The sequence below is a fragment of the Podarcis liolepis genome (assembly GCF_965112155.1).
Source record: "Podarcis liolepis genome assembly, chromosome: 7".
In the NCBI taxonomy this organism is placed as follows: Eukaryota; Metazoa; Chordata; class Lepidosauria; order Squamata; family Lacertidae; genus Podarcis; species Podarcis liolepis.
Window position 1 is genome coordinate 27,696,176 of NC_139561.1, and position 21,359 is coordinate 27,717,534.

At 46.6% G+C, this 21,359-nt stretch overlaps 2 protein-coding genes across 22 annotated transcripts in view; both read left to right on the forward strand.

The window, feature by feature from the left end:
• FHAD1 (forkhead associated phosphopeptide binding domain 1) overlaps positions 1-987 on the forward strand; it is a 38,323-nt gene extending 37,336 nt beyond the window's left edge. For all 20 annotated transcript variants that reach the window (XM_083512869.1, XM_083512867.1, XM_083512865.1 and 17 more), the window contains one exon: positions 631-987. In XM_083512869.1, the coding sequence (XP_083368995.1) occupies positions 631-726 (96 nt within the window). In that variant the 3' untranslated portion in view covers positions 727-987. The remainder of the gene's footprint in view (positions 1-630) is intronic.
• A 6,906-nt stretch (positions 988-7,893) lies between these two features.
• EFHD2 (EF-hand domain family member D2) overlaps positions 7,894-21,359 on the forward strand; it is a 33,841-nt gene continuing 20,375 nt past the window's right edge. For both annotated transcript variants that reach the window (XR_014528430.1, XM_083513303.1), the window contains exon 1: positions 7,894-8,290. Coding sequence is in view for 1 of the 2 variants with exons in the window: in XM_083513303.1 (XP_083369429.1) it covers positions 7,989-8,290 (302 nt within the window). In the remaining variant the exon portion in view is untranslated. The remainder of the gene's footprint in view (positions 8,291-21,359) is intronic.

The following is a 21,359-nucleotide window of genomic DNA, read 5'->3' on the forward strand; positions in this document are numbered from 1 at the left end:
TGGCCAGTGTAGTAAGAGTGCCTCTTAGCCGACAAGCCATAAATGAAGATAGTTGGATAATATAAGTGGGGAGGGGGAGGTCCTGAAGAGCAGGGGTATCATTGGTGGAAACCTGCTTCCTTTTTCAGAAAGCCCTCAACTTCGTTTTGTGTGTTCTTGGCCCACCAGGCCGTTTTCCCCAAACCACACCACTTGCCCCACAACTGGCATCATATGTGATATCCGGTGTGGGGCAGGTAGGAGTGCAGCAGCAAGATCGAGCTCCTCGCACATCATCTGATAGGCAAGGATTTTGGTCCTGCTTGGTTTAGGTGTGTGAGCATGTTCCCTGGGAGGAGCCTGCTGGCACACCCATCCCTGAGTTCATCCGATGATGGGCAGAGAGTTTAACCCTGCTTGGTTTGAGTACATCCACAGGGAAGTCGCTAGTGTGCTGAGAGCTTGAGGAGCAGGACTGAAACCCTTTGAGTTACCCTTTGTGGAGAATTCAATCCGACTCGGTTGCTCTTTGCCCCCACCCCCGTAAGCTGGTTTTTGACAGGCATTTGACTTGCCGTTTTTGCTAAAGTATAAATGTAGAAGCACACACATGTGTTTTGCTCTGTATCTTCCCTTCTCTGTCTTATGCAGATGGCAGCCCCTAAGAAACCATTCCCTGAAAAGCAGGTGGTTGCGGGGCCAGGAGCAGCCTGTAAGAAACGAGTGCACTGCAGCACCTCTGCGTAGGAACAATTCTGCTTACCCAAGGAAAGCGACAGATAAGGAAGATTCTGGCCAGCTCCTTGTCTAAGCTTGTAAATAGAAGATGCTGCTACAACATTGCCTAAAACACCTGGTGTCTTATTATACAGAATTTATTTATATACATATATGTATATGTATAGACTTATTTGTACAGATGATACTCATATATGGTACATTGTATCTTGATTACGAGAAATGTATAGAGACTCAACTCAAAATTATGTATAAATTCTTAAGATCTTCCGATACCTGTAACAGGGTTTTTTGTGGGGGAGGGAAGAAAGATGGATTGTATCCAGTGTTAGTCCTACTCAAAGTAGACCCATTGATGACTAACCTAGGTCCATGAATTTCAGTGTGTTACTTTTGAGTAGGACTTGGTTGGATGCAACCTTTTGTCCAATCTGGAATCCCATCTTTTGGAATCGTGGATCTGGTTCTTTTGTACATCATCATTTGACAGATTTTATTTATTATGCATGCCTGCATGGTGGGGAGGTTGAGCTAGATGATCCTTGAGGTCTCTTCTAAATCTGCCTCCCACCTTAGACGAAGGTTTGCAGGAGTATTTCAGCCAAGCATGGGAAAAGGCACCAAGTCAGACAGCAGATCACCAGGACCACAGCTAGCAAAAACAGGAGATACCAAGCACCAAGCTCACAAAGGAGTAGCTTTGAATGTTGGCCAAATGCTGATCTGGAATCAACTGAGAGTTTTAGTAAGTCCTACAAAGGGAAAGTTTTTCATTCAGAGGCATCTCTATATAAAGTTGAGAAAGTCTTTTGTCCTCGACCCTGAAGAGCCACAACCAGTGCTTTTTTTTCTAAAGAAAATATTTAGGGGTACAGTGGTGCCTCGCAAGACGAAAATAATCCGTTCTGTGATTCTCTTCGTCTAGCGGTTTTTTTGTCTTGCGAAGCAAGCCCATTGACGGATTAGCGCTATTAGCGGCTTTTAGCGGCTTATCTGCTGATCGGATTAGCTGATAAGCGGCTTAGCGGCTTAGAAAAGGGGGGGGAGGGAAAAAAACCCAGCAGGAACTCGCAAGACATTGTCGTCTTGCGAAGCAAGCCCATAGGAAATTCGTTTTGCGAAGCACCTCCAAAACAGAAAACTCTTTCGTCTAGCAAGTTTTCCATCTTGCGAAGCATTCGTCTTGCGGGGCACCACTGTACTCTCATTTTGACTCCAGAAAATCACCATTTTATAGTTCAAATCAGGAAAAATAAATACAGTAAATGGACAAAAGTACAAAGATTCACAAAATGTTTGGGGGTATGCGTACCCCTGCATACCCCACCCCCAGAAAAAAAGCACTGGCCACAACCATTGTAGGCAATCCTGAGCAAGATGAATCTACAGTGTGACTTGGTATAAGGAAACTTCCCATGTTCCTAAACTTTGCAAAAGGTGGAAGGGGTTAACTTCCTGTGTTCCTATGCAGGTCTGAGCCTGGTCAGTGCTTGGACGGGAGACCGCCTGGGTACCACGATAAAAGACATGTGGCATACAAAGCACATATAAAAGATGGAACTGTGTCACTGATAACTGTTGCCTTCGCAGTTGGGGGAAGCCCAGGGAAAGATCAGGGGAATTGATCTCCTGGGAGAAATCATTAGGATGTTTTACATACAGATGTGCTGATAACCAAGAACCTTTCTGGTTTACTCCAGAGCCCCTTTGGCCACATCTGCGTTCTTTCTGCAATATACAAGGGTTTATTTCAGGACAGCACACAACCTTGCACGTCTCCTCTGCCTCGGAACATTTTGCAACAGCCATCCCCATCTGTTCTGCGAAGACTGGTTGGCATCAGATCTTCCCAGTAGAAATTCTGGAGTAATTTGTTCATGTTCCGTTAGCATTAATTACACCCTCCAAAAATAACCGTTTGCTGGCCCCCGTTAGTTCCCAGCAATTCCACGAGCTGACCTTGCCAGCAGCCAACTCCTGGCATCTGTGTCTTGAGGCTCTAAGTGAGACGTTGACATCATCTCCCTCTTTTGCTGTAGATGAGTTTTGCTCTTCTAATACCATTCAAAATGTTCACTGGTAATTCCGCCATCCATAAAACAATCTGTTACATTAATGAAAAGCTTCGCACTTTCAATTACAGAAAAGGGTTTTCTTCCCATTTTCACTGCCACCACTCCCAGTCATCCATCAAAACAGATTAAACCACCATCCTTAAATAAAATAAAATAAAATCCCCCACTCATCCAGATTGGCCTCCTATCATGAAGACAGGGGGGCTTATTAGGAAATCACTGACTCTCCAGAACTGCCATGTGGAACCAACCTGTTACCGTCCTCGGTGTTGTCAAAATAGGCAGCAACAAGCACAAATCAAAGCTATCCAAATAATGCATATTGCCAGGAATCTCAAAAATACAGCGCCCAAGTTATGAACATTCTGTGAAATCCAGAAAATCATCATTTAGAAGAGCACGTCTCCATCTGGACTCAGATCTGTGTGGGTACAAATCTTGGTTCGCCACGATTGCGAAGGGATCAAGCTGTACGATTACAGGGGTAAGCATTTTGCACAAGTCCAAATGGGATTTTTTACTTTTTATTTGCAGATTCCTAAACTGTTTTGCAACCAAACGTTACCATACCCATGTATAATAAAACCAAGATAGACTACAAAAGATTACATAGTAAATTACCTAAAAGCAATAATACTATCTCTACAGTTATACAATTAATTCCGTAAAATGACTATGCTGTCCTTCAGGGAAAGTCTTCTTAAACAAAAATATCTCCAATAGATGTCAAAAACACCAGGCACTTGTCCCCTTTCCATTGGCAACTGATTCCAGAGGGCTGGAGTGGCAATGCTAAAAACCCTCAGGGCAGTACTCATAACAACGCCTTATCAAAGGCTTGTTTCCAGCACAGAAATGGAGAAATATGTCAATTTCATATTATTTCAGTTTCTCATTTTTTCAGTTCCGTTCTTGTTAAGTTCAGTTCTCCACATTTCCACAGCAATTTGCAGCTATTGTTTTTAAGTGTACACACAAAAAAATGGTCAGCATTTTAGAGCACATTTCTCCCAAAGGCCTCATTCAGTGTAAAGGCAGTTTCCTAAGTGCCTATGTTCTTTCCCCACAAGAAGAAGGAAAGGGGACTTCTACTAAGGCTAACAGTGGAACCAGGGGTGGGTGGGTTGTTGGGATCCCAGCTGGGGAGGGAAGACATAAACTTCCCCTCCATGTGCACTGTGGTCCCAAAGAAAATGGCACCCCTATGTATTTATTATTAATTTTATTTATTTTTTAAGCCCCAATGAAAATCTCCCCTTCTGCACTTATGATTTTTATTTTAATGCACTTTCTAAGGATGCATTTAATGTCCTGTCTTATTTTGACACACTAACAAAAGCATAACAAGGGATACAAAAAGACAAAAGAGAGATTTCTCCAGAGATGAGCATTAAAAAATCAGGGCTGTCGCTGTCAAATAAGGACATCGTGCACAAACAGCCTCAACTATAGTTTTGAACCCTCGAGGCTGGCAGTGCCGCTTCTCCTGCGTGACCCAGCTCTGCCAGGGCAATCAGTATTAAGAATGCCAGCACTGGGACGTCATAATCCCTTGCACAGCAAAGGCTCCTGTGTCACAAACGGAGGATTATGACTGCTGCAGGGGATTCCAGCGGAAACAGAAGCTGAGCTGGAAAGGAGAAAGCTCATCAGAACTCAGATGTCAGTGGATAGACGAAACAGAATTTAAACCAATTTGCCTGCCTCTGTTTTGTGTTCTCCCCCTGCCCCCCAGCAAAAACATTTCCCCATCCAAGGAGTCCTCTGTGGTCATTACCACTATATGCCTTAATGTCACTAAACAGCCCATTGTGCGTGCCCAGATCCACAGCAGAGCATGTATCTGGCTGCCTTTGAAGGAGGGTTTGTCACCCTGCTGCATATCTGCAGTGACTAGAGACTGATACCACTCCGGATGTGGAGACCACAATGACCCCGCAGAGGGTGACTGCAGGCTCAGAGCAGTAATGAATGCAGAGGCTCAACAGCCAGCCTCCTCTGAGCATGTATAATTGTGCTACTGTTAAGGATTATTTGGAAATAAATAATAAAAATACTGTATGTAAATGCCCTTATTTAGATCTATGATGTGGCCACATTTGGAACAGACTGTGCGTGTACAAGTTTGGTTGCTGCCGCTTGAAAAGGAAATTTATCGTTATTCTTACTTATTGAATTTGCTGTTTGCTTTATCTTGCCCAGCAAGATATACTAATGTGCACACAGATGACTTCAACTGCTTTCTACAGAGTAGTTCAGGTGCATCCGTCAGACTTCGATATCTAGAAAAACACCTAAATACCCAGTCAAAATACGCATCTATCACAAAAACTGCAAGCAAGATTTCAATATCTCCAGAACTCTTCATCAGGAAAAGCAGTGAAGAAAGGGAAATAAGCAGAAAGCTTTCTTGATGTTGATGCTGCAAAGTCTGCATTTTGTCAGGGTCTTAAGACATCACGTAGGAGGAGATTGTAGTCTTAACTGGATTAGTCCAGAATCCATAGTAGGGCAATACCTTTACAGTGGTACCTCGGGTTACAGGCGCTTCAGGTTACAGACTCCGCTAACCCAGAAATAGTACCTCGGGTTAAGAACTTTGCTTCAGGATGAGAACAGAAATCGTGCTCCGGTGGCACGGCAGCAGCAGGAGGCCCCATTAGCTAAAGTGGTGCTTCAAGTTAAGAAAAGTTTCAAGTTAAGAACGGACCTCCAGAACGAATTAAGTTCTTAACCCGAGGTACCACTGTATTAAACTAACACTACTTCCTTTGCTTTTTCTGTTACCTAGAAGTTAGGTATCTGTTGTGGAGTTAATCTGATTATTCTGTGAATTAATCAACTAAATTAGCAGGGCATCCATCGCTGATTCTGCCACTCAGATGTTTGACAGCAAATGAGGGAGAGCACACTGAATCCAGCCCCCCACCCCACCCCAAATAGCCAGGTGAGCAAGTGCAAGGGGGGGGGGGCTCCAAACTTCCAGCCACTTCTCTCCCTGCAGAGAGACATGTAAGAGAGAATGTAAGAAAAGCACGCAGATACTTCATTTATTCTGCAGTTCCGCGTGGAAATGGGTTCCGGCAGAATTGGCCTGAGCATCTAAGAGCACGTTGCACTGGAAGAGGAAGTGAGAAAGGGTGACAATCATCCAGAAACCTTTGTGCCCACAAGTATCATGTTAGAAACACAGAACTGTAGAGTTGGAAGGGACGCCATGGGTCATCTAGTCCAACCCCCTGCAATGCAGGAATCTTGGGGGATCCTACACTAGAGTATGGAAGCTAGAAAGCTGTGCCAGAGACTTTAATATTTAGCTGCCCCTCCTCTCAAAAAAAAAAAAGCACTGATTTTTCAAGTATTTAAACTGAGTCCATGGCTCTGCAAGCAATTAATTACCTTAACATTAAAAAAAATTGTTTCACAATCAGGACTGAGGATTCCATTGTAGTTTAAAAGAAATAATTGGGGGGGGGGCACAGACAGGGCTTGTAAGCAGTTTTACATCTCTGCGTACTAACATCCGCCCCATCTTCGCCACCTCCCCCCCCCCACTCCACAAGATGCCCACTGATGAGTCTCCAGACAGATTGTACAAATGTCACCAAGGAAAAGGTCAGCGGATGGCGCTGGCTTGATAATATCTCCTACAAATCTGCTGCTGCATCCCACGGGGCATCTGGTCAGCCACTGCAAGAGAAGAGGATGCTGAATAGATGGGTCATTGGCCTGATGCAGCAAGCCCATCCCCTGCTCTTAAATGACCTCGACACTTGTGAATCGCAAGGGACATTCCTCTGAGATTCGCCAACCTGGTTTCCTCCAGATGATCTTAGACAAATCCCGCTGAAGCCATCCAAAATGGCTGGACGGCAACTGTCGACATCCGACATGCCTTTGGCCGCTGCCCCGAAACCCAGCAAAAGCTATTCTTCTGCCTAGAGATGCCAAAGAACCTTGGATGTTTGCCTGAGACTTATGGTGGAGTGGAGTGACATAGTTTAAAGTCTGCAAGCAGCCATTGAGAAGTGAAAGTAACTTTCCTAAGTCTGACCAGCTTGTTGAATCAACATATGGATCTTAGACACCATCATCTTGACAAATGCCCTACTGGGGTGTGGCTGGTTATGCTTGCTGAGTCTACATGAAGGTTGAGGCCTGGGATGAAGAAGGAAGAACGAATACCTCTCTCCCCTCCTTGATGATAATGCAACATAGACCAAGATCTGATGGAGAGGATTTCCTGGATGTTCCATCTATACAGAGGCAGCTGCTAGATTGGGCAAACTTTATCCCATTTGAGTGTCAGCTCTGGCCCAGCCCACTCTTCCAAAGAAGCTATGGAGAGACGCTGTGACCTGCCTCCATCCTGACCCCCATGCTGCAACCCTCCTCATCAGCCTGGTGTGGTGTCAGCAGCTCCCCAAAATCCTTGCATGCTCTGCCTTCCAAAGAGGTAATTCGTTACTGCACACCTATGGGGGGGGGAGCGAAACCCAAGACAACACAATGCCACCCACTCCAAGCACTCTATCCACAAGCCCTAGCGGGTTGTGTGGGGCTCCCTCCCCTCCATCTTGCACCCGGACATTTTGCACATATCCTTGAGAGCATGCCTGACAGAAAGCAATCGCTCCCAAGCAATGCACCCCGGGGTGCGTGTTTACTAGGGAAGCAGTCCCAGAGAATTCAGGGATGGAGCTTCCTCTCTCCAGAGTCTTGCACTCCATCCCCTACTACACGCTTACTCGGGAGTAAACCGCAGAGGACGCATTGGAGTCCATCCCCTAAGCACTGCTGCCCATAAGACCTGGTGGATTCTGTGGGGCTCCCCAACCTTGCCCCCCACCCCCTACATGCTTACTCGGGAGTAAACCGCAGAGGACACATTCTTGTCCATCTCCCGAGCTCTGCTGCTCACAAGCCCTGCTTTCCCCCTCCCTCTCTCCCTCCTTGCACTGCGATTCCCTACAGGCTTACTCGGAAGTAAGCCTTAGCAGAAACCCCCTCCTCCTGCTGCTGCCATGCCCGCCTGTCTGGGCGTCTCCTGCGCAGGCATCGTCCGGCGGCCGCCCATCCGCGCCGCGGCGCGCCCAGTCAGCGGGTCGGGGCGGAGCCGGCGGCTGGCAGGCGAGCGAGCGGGAGGAGGCGCGCTCGGGCCGGATCAGCTCGTCTCCTGCTCGCCTCTCGTCCGCGATGGCCACCGACGAGCTGGCTGATAAGCTGAGCCGCCGCTTGCAAGTGGAGGAGCACAATGGCGAAGCCGAGCAGCAGCCGCCCGAGCACCACCCGGAGGCCGAACCGGAGCCCGAGCCGCCGGCCTTGGACAGCGGCGCCGACGGCGAGCTAAGCGCCAAGTTGCAGCGGCGCACGGAGCTCAACGACCCCTCGCAGCTCTCGCCCGGCGGCGGCGCCCAGCACCGCGTCTTCAGCCCCTACACCGAGTTCCGCGAGTTCTCCCGGAGGCAGATCAAGGACATGGAGCGGCTCTTTCGACAGTGAGTGGCAAAGAGGCCTCTGAGCATGAGCAGAGTGCCTTCTCGCTTTTGCTTTCCTTTCCCCCTCCCGGAATCTGGAAAGGCTGCGATGGGGGAATTTCTCTTCCTGCACCCGCCCCACCCCTCGCTCTGACCCGGGCAGCCTTTTCCCTCTCTCCCTCTACAGAAATGCGCTCTGTACGAGCTCAGGAGCCTTTCTGATTCTGTTTCGTACGTTCCAGGGGCTGCTTGTCTGCTTTGGTATTTCTGGTTGCCGAAGGAGAAACCCAGTTCGATTGGATGGAAGGGGCTGCCTTACATTTTATGCTGGTCCCCACAGCGTGGGCATGGGGGCGTTAAAAAGGTCGCAGGGAGGAGATAGGATATGGTTAAAATTAGGGGTTGAAGTCGGGGGTCTATAAACTCCCACCTAGACACACCTTTTCTTCCACAATTTGAGATCTGCCCTTCTTTGTACGACATCAGCATGTCAGAGGTATTTTTAAGGTTATACAAAGAGGTTGCGGAGAACCCCACTTCTAGAGAAATGGGATGTTTTGTTACAGCGCTGCGTCTGCAAGTTTGAAGTCTGGGGCAGTGCTTGGATTCTGGGGTTGGGGAGAGGTTGAGTGACAAATAAAGAAATCCCCAATGACCCCCATTCTCATCTCTTTCCCACCCCCAATGGTTCTGTTTCATTGATGGCTCCCCTCTATGCCTTCTCTAGAACTTCATTTTTCAAACAAGAACAACAACCACTTGTAATTCAAGTCCTGGTCTGGGGGCAAAAATTTTGGGGTGCCACCATTTCTCTCAAGTGCCCTCTTCTTTCTCTCTCTCTCTCTCTCCCCCCCCCCCCACTTCACCAAGGTGCCAGGGCTTAAGACATTTGGATGCCAGATACAGAAAATCTAAATCTCCCCCACCCTTTTGTATGCACTCCCCTTGTACACTCATGAACATGGGTTCATTTGCACCGCCCAGTTTTCATGTATGAATGGAACCTGCCGAGACTGCAGCCGTATTGTGGGGTGGGTGGGGAGCACGGAGGGGATTTTCCCTTGTTTTCCTTACCTGTCTGGAAACCTTATTGCTCCTCCCCCTTTCCCACCACCACGTCACCACCACTAAATTCTGCTCCCTTTTGACAGAAGAAGGGGAGTCATTAGTATTCTGAGCCACACCAGGAGCAGGGAAATCCAGGCAGGGGTGGGCAGAGGCTGGCTGGGTGAAAATGCACTGCCTTAAATCTTTCCGGTTTTCCTGCAGCGCTGCAAGCCCCGAACTGTTTTGTGCAATGTGCAGATCAGAAAAATAAAATGAATTCTCTCTCTCTCTCTCTTTGCAAAGAAAGAAAATCCAGAAAACCTCCACACACACACAATAACATCAGGAGGGTGCAGTTGCATGTGGGAATGAACCCTCTCAATTTCCTGAAAGGCATGCTTGTGTGTGTGTGTGTGTGTGAGAGAGAGAGAGAGAGAGAGAGAGAGACAGAGAGACAGAGAGACAGAGAGACAGAGAGACAGAGAGACAGAGAGACAGAGAGACAGAGACTAACGTGAGCCAGGCCTCAGCACTAGATTTATTGGAGATGGGGCAGGTGGGCATGTACAGAGTGCTCTTTGCTCACCACTGAGGAACCATAGCTCGCTGTAGTTCGAGGCTAGGAGGGCAAGGTAAAGGTGACCCCCACCCTGCAAAGGCTCTCTGTGTAGAAGAGAGAAACACTTGGGCAAAGTTGGCCCATGGGTCCATCGAGCTCAGGATTGTCTGCAGTGTCTGGCAGATGCACCTTACCTGGAGACGCACCTGAGACCTGCATTCAAAGCAGAGATCCTCTGCTGCTGGGCTGCAGTGCCCTTCCCCATATAAAGGCATTTCCAAACAGGAACACTTCCTGCTCAGTGTTGAGTGATGCCCACCAAACCAGTCCCAAGGGGGGGAGACTGTACATCTCTGAGACCTGGGCAGCCCCAGAGTAATAAGCCCCTATGATGCTGCAAATGTAAAACCAGAGACATCTTGCTCCTATTTTCCCGGCAGACATGACTTCTCTGTTTGTAAAGGCATTTCCTCTTTGGAAGAGCTGGGTTGCAAGAGGCAAAGGGACCCAGCAAGGACTGCCGTACCTTTCCCAGCTCCCTGTTCTTTTCTTCTGCCACAGTCCTATTCTGGGCTAGTTTTTGGGTGCAAGAATCCCAGGGCATGCCCTCAGAGGACTGCTGTGCTTTTTTGATCCAGATCAGTTGCCTGCATGTCTGATAAAAATGGAGATCCCCTTGGGCTCTCTGCACAGTTTCCATTTGTGCAGGCCATGTGCTAAATTCTTTATCTGAAGAAGTGTGCATGCACACAAAAGCTCATACCAAGAACTAACTTAGTTGGTCTTTAAGGTGCTACTGGAAGGAATTTTTCTAAATTCTTTAGTAACTCGGTAGCCCCAGCCTTGGGTCCCCGGATGTTGTACCACATCAGCCAATAGTCCAACATCTGGACTATGGCCAATAGTAAAAGGTGATGCGAGCTGTGGTTCAGCTACAGATTGTACATCTGTAGAAATGGTCATATAGATTTTAATGTCGTAATGGGATTCTTTGATTGTGTGTTTTTAATTATCCTGAATCTGAACAATGTTGTGTGATAGGTTTTTATGTTTTTATCTGGGCAGTAAGTAGTAAATAATAATAATAATAACAATAGGAATAGGAATAATAATAATAATGGCATAGTTAGTAAGATAGAATGATAATCATAGAGGAACAAAAATTGTGGAGATGGTTTTGTTTTTGAGATTGTGTACTTTTTTGTATTCTGCTTCATTGTTACCTTTTCTTGTGCACTGTTTCAAGGGCTGTGAAGCAGTTTATATACTTGTCAAATAAATAAACAAACCCAACATCTGAGGACCCAAAGCTGGGAAATGTTCCAGGAGAATAAGTCACATAGGAGGACAGCTCTGCCAATGGCTGTTAGGTGTGATAGCTCAATAAAGCTCCCTTATTAGGTGCAGCAGACCCAGATTTTGGGGGTGAACAAGTTGTGACAGCTGTCGTCTTCTTGCCATAGATCTCCATCTGATAATTGTTGGAAGCAGATGGACCTACCTTGACCTGTTTCAGCAAGGTTGCTCTTAACAAATGGCACAAAATAAGACCTTGGCTTCAGGCAGGAGTACCCACTGTGTTGCCATCCAGATGTTGCATCTCCCTTCAGTCCCAGCCAGCAGTCCGGGATGGGAATTTTAGTCCATAACATCTATAAGCTGCCTACAAAGGCACAAGCCCTCAGGTCCCTAGACAACTCGATCACAAATTGTCCTTTTCTGTCCTTGTGCAATGCAGTCAGAAGCGCACTCAAGCCCTCGTGCCTTGCACCACCTTTACAGCTGATCTGCAGTGTGTTCTTGCGAGAGGCTATGAAATGTATTTTGCTTTAGATCCCTGGCCTCATCCTTCACCTCCCCACCAAAAAACCCTCACCCGCTAAACTCAAAGCCACCCATGCTGGTTTGCAGTGAAACAGCTTAACGTTCCATGGAATAGGAAGTGGTCACTGCAGACTCTTCTCTGCCTGGGCTAGAATGAGCTAAGATTGGGCTTGGTCAAATGGCTAAGCATTTGATGATGAAACAACTATATGGGTTTAAGAAAAAGACGAACCTGTATAGGGAAAATGTTAATGTTTGATGTCTTACTGTGCTTTTATACTTTGTTGGAATCTGCCCAGAGTGGTTAGGGCAACCCAGTCAGATGGGCAGGACACAATTATTATTATTATTATTATTATTATTATTATTATTATTATTATTATTAGTTCATCAGCTTCAGAAGCTGAGATAGAACAAGTTTCGCTGTCACACACAGTCCATTTCTCCACTTCCTCTCTGGCATGTGCAATCAGACCAGGAAGTCTCTTAATTCCATATCGGTTCCTGTTTCATCCAAACCAGGAAATTATAGTTAGCAGTTTCAGAATAAACCAGGATATAAAAGCTCAGTTTGAAATTGGCTTAATGCCTTGGCTTGTTCCTAAGTGGGTAACTCTTGTTTCCTAGCGTAGAAAAATACAGGAAACTATATTTAATTACAGGTTTATTAGTTTGATTGCTTGGTTGCAGCAGGAGGAACAGTTGTGGATGACGATCCCCAAAGCCACAGCAGCATGGCTAGTGCTCAGGAATTATGGGAGTTGTAGTCCACAACTTCTGGAGGGGTACCACGTTGACTCTCTCTGACATGTGAAGCTTTAACCTTTTCACTGCTGCCTTCCTGGTGCAAATCCCACCCCTCCCATGTTGAAAATCAGGAGTGCCCCACTCCAGTCACTTGCTGCTGCTATTGCTATTTCTATAATTATTATTTTATGGGTGTTTAAACTGGGATGTTTAGTGCCGTGTCTAGTTGGATCTTCAGTGTTGTTGTTGAACTATAAAGCTCCAAGTGTTTTAGTCTTTCTTCATAGGGCAAGAGAGGTCCCCTGCCCCAAGGAGGCTGCAGTTTAACTCAGACTTATAAATGACCGCTCCAGCTGGAGAAAGTAGAATATGCTGCGGGAGATGATCTTTCTGGTTTAAATTACAGAAGCTGCAGAGAGACAGCGGGCAGGTGAACCGTGTTTAGTGTTTCTCTTTTGAAATCCAGCCTTTTCAGCACCTGAAATCTGGAATCACGCTGGAGCCTGCATTGGGTCAGAATCTCTTGCTGCTAAATTTCTCTACCTGTGTCTGTTGCAGATGTCAAGCCAAGGTCCTCTGTGGTGAAAGAGGCAGCATCTGTCCTTAGCAAGGGAAACATTAGGAAGAACTTCCTGACAGTAAGAGGTGTTTGACAGTGGAATTTGCTGCCAAGGAGTGTGGTGGAGTCTCCTACTTTGGAGGTCTTTAAGCAGAGGCTTGACAACCATATGTCAGGAGTGCTCTGATGGTGTTTCCTGCTTGGCAGGGGGTTGGACTCGATGGCCCTTGTGGTCTCTTCCAACTCCATGATTCTATGATTCTATGATTCTAAATATAAAGTGGGCTGGGGGTGTCCCAGAGCACTTGAACCACTCCCTCTGAAGTTGCCTTCCTTGTTTGAAATGCGTCCTTGGCTGCAGTGCAGGGTTGAGAGTGCAATTGCAGATGAGAGGCTGGCCAGGAAAAGAGAGAGGAAGTTGCAGGCTGATGCACCCAGGAAGCTTGCCCTAATTCATTCACCCCCTGCTGTGAAAATGCAGCAGAACAGAGAGGACGTGCACAGATGTAGCAAAGCAGCGTAGCAGCGACTGTGTCACCTATCTTTTGCAATCCTGTGCTAAGAGGGAACAATCAAATATTAGCTGAACAGGAACGTCCTACGAAAGTTAGTTGTGTGAATGACCCAAATGCTGCAGCAAATGATGATCAGGTAGCCCAGGGATCATAGAATCACGGAATTGTAGCGTTGGGAGGGATCATCTCTTCCAACCCCCTGCAATGCAGGAATCTTAGCTAAAGCATCCATGACTGATGGCCATCCAACCTCAGCTTAAAAACCTCCAAGGAAGGAGAGTCTCCCACCTTTCACGCCTCTGTGAAACAGCTCTTATTGTCAGAAAGTTCTTCCTGATATTTAGACAAAATATCCTTTCCTGTCACTTGAATCTGTTGGTTTGGATCCGTCTGGAGCAGGAGAAAACTAGCTTGTTCCATCTCTCATGTGACAGGCTTTTAGATATTGGAAGATGGCTATCATATCTCTTCTCAGTCTCCTCTTATCCAGGCTGTGCGTACCCAACGGCCTCAACCGTTCCTCATCAGGCTTGGTTTCCAGGCCCTTGATCATCTTGGTTGTCCTCATCTGTACACGTTCCAGCTTGTCAATATCCTTCTAAAATTGTGGTGCCCAGAAATGGATGGTCCAGGGTCCTCAAGATCTTGGATAGAGTGAGGTGTGCAAATGTGTGTAGGTAAAAATGTTCAGGCTAGGCTGATGGGAGTTGGGGGGGCAACATCTGGAGGTCCATCAATTCCCCACTTCAAAGTTAGGATCATTAACAGGGAGTGTGTGAAACCACGGATATGCTTTGAGAAAGATCTCTGCAAGAAACAGACAGGCAGTGGGACTCCGTATGGCGCCTGCGAGGCTGCAGTAGTAACAATACACTTGATGTAAAACGATTACAGGGTTCCATTACGCTTCCTTACAAGGGACAACTCAAGTGGAATCATCTATGGTGTAGGTTTGCACTTCAATGCGAAACTACCTCATTTCCACATCCCGAAACAGAATGTGGACCAAAACACAGCCGCCTCTTAAAATCCTCACGTCCCCCAGTTTTGCCGTGCGCTTCTCCCATCAAAGGCAGGAGTACAAAGATTCATCTGTTAGGGGGAAGTGTGCATGGCAAGGCAAAACATAATAAAAATAAATGCACTGGCGAAAATTGCTTGCAAAAATGTGCATATAAGCCAAAACTGCACACAGAAATGTGTGCTTTAGGGGGAACGGGCAATAAAATGCTAGTGGGTTTCTGTGGTGCTCTTTTTTAAAAAGATAAATCACAAACTGATGTCGAAAGGTGGTAAATGGAACTTAAGAGTGGAATAAGAAAAAAAACCCCACCACTTTAGTGAAATCCCAAATTGTCGGATTGTGTACATCTTGGCTACAGTTTACTAGGGCAGCCAGGAAGCCAGATAAAGATGGGGTCAGGCTGACCCTGCTGACTATTCTTGAACCAGGTGTAGGGAACCCATGGTGGTTGAACTAGATTACAATTTCCTTCCAACTCTACAATTCTGTGATACTATACTCCTCCAGATTTTATTGAACTATAACTCCCATCTGCCCCAACAAGTATAGCCAGTGGCTAGGGATTATGGGAGTTGAAGTTCAGCAACATCTGGAGCACATGGGGGGGGGGCGAGAGAAAGTCAATTCAGTTCACATTTAAAGCCAAACTTTATCTAATTCACACTTTCTGAAACAGAAAGAAACCACCCTTCTTCAACCAATGTTTTGTATGTTTTTCATATATTGGGGCGGCGGGGGGGGGGGGAGAGTATGTGCCTAAAATGAATATACTTGTGAGAATAATATACAAAAACGCAATTTATTGGGGGAAATTGCTTGCCAAAATGTGCACGTTAGTTAAAACTGCATACAAAGTTGTGTTCCTTAAGAGAGATTTGCACTAAAATGCTGAAGAATTTTCATGAGGGTTTAAAAAAAAAAAAGGTTTAGAGGACCACAACAAGCTCACCACACACAGCATGCCTTATTAAACCAAATCCACATGACACAAAATTTGCTGTTTTATGGACAAAGGTGTGACAAACCCAAAACTGCTTTCCCTCTTCATCTGACACCACGAGACGTACCGTAACTATCAAGTTTCCTGCCTTCCTGTCTCTTCGTTCCCGTAATATGCATTTTCGCCTTCCTCTTATTGCGACCTGTTCCCTTTCTGTTATTAAGACTGAGTTGTTGTTTTTTCTGGCTGGGGCCAGTTTGCAGTATTTCCCATGCCGCCTTCCATATCTGGAGGTCCTCCCCCTTGTTGCAATTGCTTTTCCTGCTCAGACACTCTCAAAACAGCAACTTTCTCCCTGCAAGAGCTCTTAAGTATTCCGCTCTCACTTGCCGTCACTTATCATTGCTTAGTTTGCCAAAGCAGAAAGAAACTATTATGTAGAGGAAAAGGCAACAAAGTGTTTTTGTGGCACTTAAAGACTGGCAGATTTATTATGGCATAAGATTTCGTGGACTACAGATACTTGACGTACAGTGGTACCTCGGGTTACAGACGCTTCAGGTTACAGACGCTTCAGGTTACAGACTCTGCTAACGCAGAAATAGTACCTCGAGTTAAGAACTTTGCTTCAGGATGAGAACAAAAATCGTGCAGCAGTGGCAGCGGGAGGCCCCATTAGCTAAAGTGGTGCTTCAGGTTAAGAACAGTTTCAGGTTAAGAGCGGACCTCCAGAACGAATTAAGTTCTTAACCCAAGGTAAAGGTGCCCCTGCCCGTACGGGCCAGTCGTGTCCGACTCTAGGGTTGCGTGCTCATCTCGCTCTAGAGGCCGTGAGCCGGCGGGGTCCGAGGACACTTCCGGGTCACATGGCCAGCGTGACGAAGCTGCAGCTGGCGAGCCAGCACCAGCCCAGCACACGGAAACGCCGTTTACCTTCCCGCTATACAGCGGTACCTATTTATCTACTTGCACTTGCACTTAAGAGTGCTTTCGAACTGCTAGGTGGGCAGGAGCTGGGACCGAACGACGGGAGCTTACCCCGCCGCGGGGATTTGAATCGCTGACCATACGATCGGCAAGTCCTAGGCACTGAGGTTTTACCCACAGCGCCACCCGAGGTACCACTGTACTATCCTGTGTGGCAGGGGTTTGTGCTCTGTCTCACACACACTAGGGACTGCTTTGCCTGCTTACTCTCCTCGTCAAACCCACCTACACCTTTGCCAACTTTTCTCCCCCTACAATCGTCCCTTCACAGCTCACCCATCCCTTCACAGCTCACCCTGATCCCCAACTCCTTTTAATAGCATAGTTTAACAGAGAAAAGGAGCACATCAGAGAGCGGTTTGCTGAGACATTCTCTGAAACGCACTGTCTCCCTCCTTTAAACAGCTTGCCTGGACTACTTCTTGCTTGCCTGCCTGCTGTTCTGTCATCTCGCTGTGGCTGTCTATTAGCGGCCACGGACACTGCAACGTGATGACAGCCTTACAATATTGTTATATAGTAAAGACATACACGAGTATGTCTGATCGTGGAAGTGGGGGGTTGTACATATGTAAATGATTGGGGAAGATGTAGTTCAAGGTACAATCAAGTCAGAAGGGAAATGAAATGCAGAAAAGTAAACATTCAGTGGCCATTCATTAAAAAAACAGGGCAGCATTGGTTAGCCAACAAACACAAGTGATGGGATAGAAATCCATCGTCCCGACTCAGTGATAGCATAGAACCTCCTGATTTATTGCAGTTCACTGGTTTCACACATCACCCTCCCTTTGAAGTTGCCCTGCTTTGGTCTGCAGCCATCTTTAGTTTCAGAATTTCCTGGGAGGTTGGAATGTTTTGCCACCGAGTTTCTTGGATATTGCCATTTGATGCCAGATTTGTGGCCATTTATCCTTTGCATAGAACCTGCAGGCCAACAGATGTTGCTGGACTCCAGCTCCCATCATCCCTGACCATTGGCTGTGCTGGTTGGGCCTGATGGGAGTTGGAGTCTAGCAACATCCAGACTGGTTGCCACTGGTTCCCTATGCCTGTTGTAGAGACGGTCCTGTTTGTCCTATGTAGAATGCAAGTGATAGCACATTGGAAAATGAGCTGGGGAATTAACCCCTGATGTTGTGGATGGCATTATTAGGCCCTGTGACTGTGTTGCCAGGGTGGACATGGAGGCAGAATAGGCATCTGGGTCTGCTGCAGATTATTTATTAGGCACTCTAGTATGCAGCATTGTTTGGGAGTTCTAAGAAACAAAACAAAAAATCAGTGAACATTTGAAATCAACGGATAATATCAGTGCAGTTTTGAAGGTTCAGTTCACCACCTTGATTCAAAATGGCATCCAATTGTGTCCCCAAATAGGTGAAATGCTGCTTTTCAGTCCCAGGAACTGAAAAAAATGGTTACAATATCTTAAGGGACATCCCAGTGCATAGCAGACAGACAGATGATTTTCCAATGTGTAATATAGTAGACTAACAGACAGTACCTGGCATTGCTTGGGAATTCTAAGAAACAAAAAACTACTAAGATATATAAATGGAAAAATTGTTTTAGTTTCAAAATGGAAAGAAAACCCATGTTTTCATTCTAATTCTATTGAGTAAACTATAATGTGCAGCCCTGCCCAAATTTGGTTAAAACCAATGCAGTTTCATAAGTTTCCATCTGCCATCTTGATTCAAAATGGCATCCAGTTGTATCCAAACATTAATGCAAACCTTCTCTTTGATTGGAACCATCCTGCCAAATTTGGTGCTGATATCTTGAATCTGAATGCATAGAGAGCAGATGGACAAATAACTTTCCAAAATACAGATATAGTGGAAGGAAGAAGATGATGGAATTACAAATATGTTATGACATAATGCATTTGTGAGTCTTTTGAGATGCCACAGGGTACTTTATGACTTTCCCCTCTCATATAGCTCAGTGAGACTTCCCTCTGCCTACCCACAAATCTAACCGAGAGCAGACCTGAGATGATAATTGTTCTGATTTTACAAAACACCTGAATCTGTCCGCACATAGATTAAATAGGCTGTAAGCCTGCAGCGATACCCTTCTGTCATCCTAAGGAGCGCAATTCACAGGAAACAAATCTTGTGCAGGCTCCGCAGAGATGCACAGTGGCTGGACCTCGCAAATAATTTAGCCGGGCTGACGCAGGAGGCTGTCGGAGCGAGGTTTTTTCCACCCGACATAAAGATGCTTCCAGGCACCCCCTACAGCTGAAACTCTCCCTGTGGCTGCCGTCCAACTTGGCTCCGTAATTGATTTAGTAATGCAGTATGTCACATGCAGCCTGATTTTAGCTGAATACTTGGGAGAATATTTCATACTTTCTTTTTAACAGAGAGAGGGTGGGGGTGGATTGCACTGTTTTGCCAGGACATAGGCTTTGTCTTGTCCCAAATGCAGTCCTTTTCTACTAGTTTGGTTCATTGCAAGTTAGTCGAGGGAAGAATGCTTGCATGTGTGAACAAACATATACCTCAGGTTACATATGCTTCAGGTTACATACGCTTCAGGTTACAGCCTCCGCTAACCCAGAAATAGTGCTTCAGGTTAAGAACTTTGCTTCAGGATGAGAACAGAAATCGTGCTTGGGTGGCACGACGGCAGCGGGCGGCCCCATTAGAAGTGGTGCTTCAGGTTAAGAACAGTTTCAGCTTAAGAACGGACCTCCGGAATGAATTAAGTACTTAACCCGAGGTACCACTGTACTAGCGGAACATGGGTGGGTGGGGGAATCCTCAGGCCCTCGAAGAAGAAGAAGAAGAAGAAGAAGAAGAAGAAGAAGAAGAAGAGTTTGTATTTGATATCCCGCCTTTCACTCCCTTTAAGGAGTCTCAAAGCGGCTAACATTCTCCTTTCCCTTCCTCCCCCACAACAAACACTCTGTGAGGTGAGTGGGGCTGAGAGACTTCAGAGAAGTGTGACTAGCCCAAGGTCACCCAGCAGCTGCATGTGGAGGAGCGGAGACGCGAACCCGGTTCACGAGATTACGAGACTACCGCTCTTAACCACTACACCACACTGGCTCTCCACCTGGCCCTAAGAAACCTCCTCTGGCCACATCCCCTCCCCAATGTAATTTGTCCTTGAACTCTGATAATGCTTTTTGCAACCCTTGGTTTGAAAAGAGGTCCCCACCTGTGGTGGGTTTCAACTCCCACCATCCCTGTCCATTGGTCATGTTGGCTGAGGCTGATGGGAGTCCAACAACCTCTGGAGGCACCCAAAGGTCCCCCACCCCTGCAGTGGGGGAGATACCCACACCTCTCAGCTTGGCAATCTGAGTGCATTCAGGGTGCTTTCAGCTGCCTTCATTTGTTCAGGCACCGACAACATGGGATGATTCATAGCAGTCATGTTTTAAGATGGGTCACCCTAACCATATCTCACATCTCCTGCTCAGTTTGTCGATCCTAATCTGGACAGGCGAATAAATACTAGCCAGCCTGATGCCCAGAGGCAATAATCTTTCTTTCTGCTGCCCCCCTACCAACCCCCAGAGTAGGAACAAGAAGTTTCCTTTATTTGTGCCATAGCCTGGTACCAGCCCGTGGAAGAACTCTGCTCTCTGCATTAAGCAATAAAGCTTTTACGGCTTCCTTGCCTTTCTGCAAATTAGTCAGACCAGTAGGTTGGTAGCTGTGGATGAGTAAACCAACACCCCTCCAATCTATAAGATTGGGGGTGTGAAAACACACACACACAGAAAACTGTGAAATAGTCACAAGTTTCTGCATCTCTTGAGCAAGTCTGCCAAATCTGCTTTCCCCACCCTGTGTCTGTTCTGAAATGCCGCACCGATCTGAGCAGGATGTTTGATCGGGTTGAGCCGGGCTACGCTGGGCCGCTTGCCAATTTGCTCAGACTCCTCGATGCGGGGCTTTGTGTCGGAAATGACTCAGCCTCTGCTATGTGTTGCAAAGGTAAGCTTGCAAGAGCTGTGGGTGGCTTCATGGCAAATTTGCTGCACCGCTGCCCGGAAAGGTTGGAGCCCGCAATTACTCAAAACGCTCCTGCATAGGAAGTTGCTTTATTCCGACAGTTTTGTCTGCCTTTGCAGATGACGCCAAACTGGGAGGGGTATTGCTAAAGCTGCAGAAGAGGGAACCAGGGTTCAAGATGACCGCAACAGATGGGAGAACTGGGCCAAAGCTGACCAAATGAATTTCAGTAGGGACAAATGTAAGGTTCTGTACTTAGGCAAGGGATGCAAAGATAGAATGGGAGACAGCTGGCTTGACAGCAGTGCATGCAAAAATGATCCAGGGCCATGGTTCCCAATGTGGGGCACACCCCCCACAGGGGGGCAATTTGATTTTTAAAGGGGGGCAATTCGAGAATGAGTTAGACCAAGTTAATGGCCTTTTAGGCTTCCTCCAAATGAATGGCCAAAAAAAGGTTGGGAACCACTGATCTAAGAAGTTAGTAGACCACAATCTTAATGTGCCGACTGTGTGATGCCGTGTCAAAAAAAAAATTACAGTGGCACCTCGGGTTAAGTACTTAATTCGTTCCGGAGGTCCGTTCTTAACCTGAAACTGTTCTTAACCTGAAGCACCACTTTAGCTAATAGGGCCTCCTGCTGCCGCTGTGCCGCCAGAACATGATTTCTGTTCTCATCCTGAAGCAAAGTTCTCAACCTGAAGCACTATTTCTGGGTTAGCAGAGGCTGTAACCTGAAGTGTATGTAACCTGAAGCGTATGTAACCTGAGGTACCACTGTAATGGTATTCTAGGCTGCATCAACAACAAAAGTAGAGTGCTCCGATCAAGGGAGATAATCTGCTCTGGACAGACCCCACCTGGAGTCCTGCGTCCAGTTCTGGGCAGCACAGTTTAAGAAGGATATTGA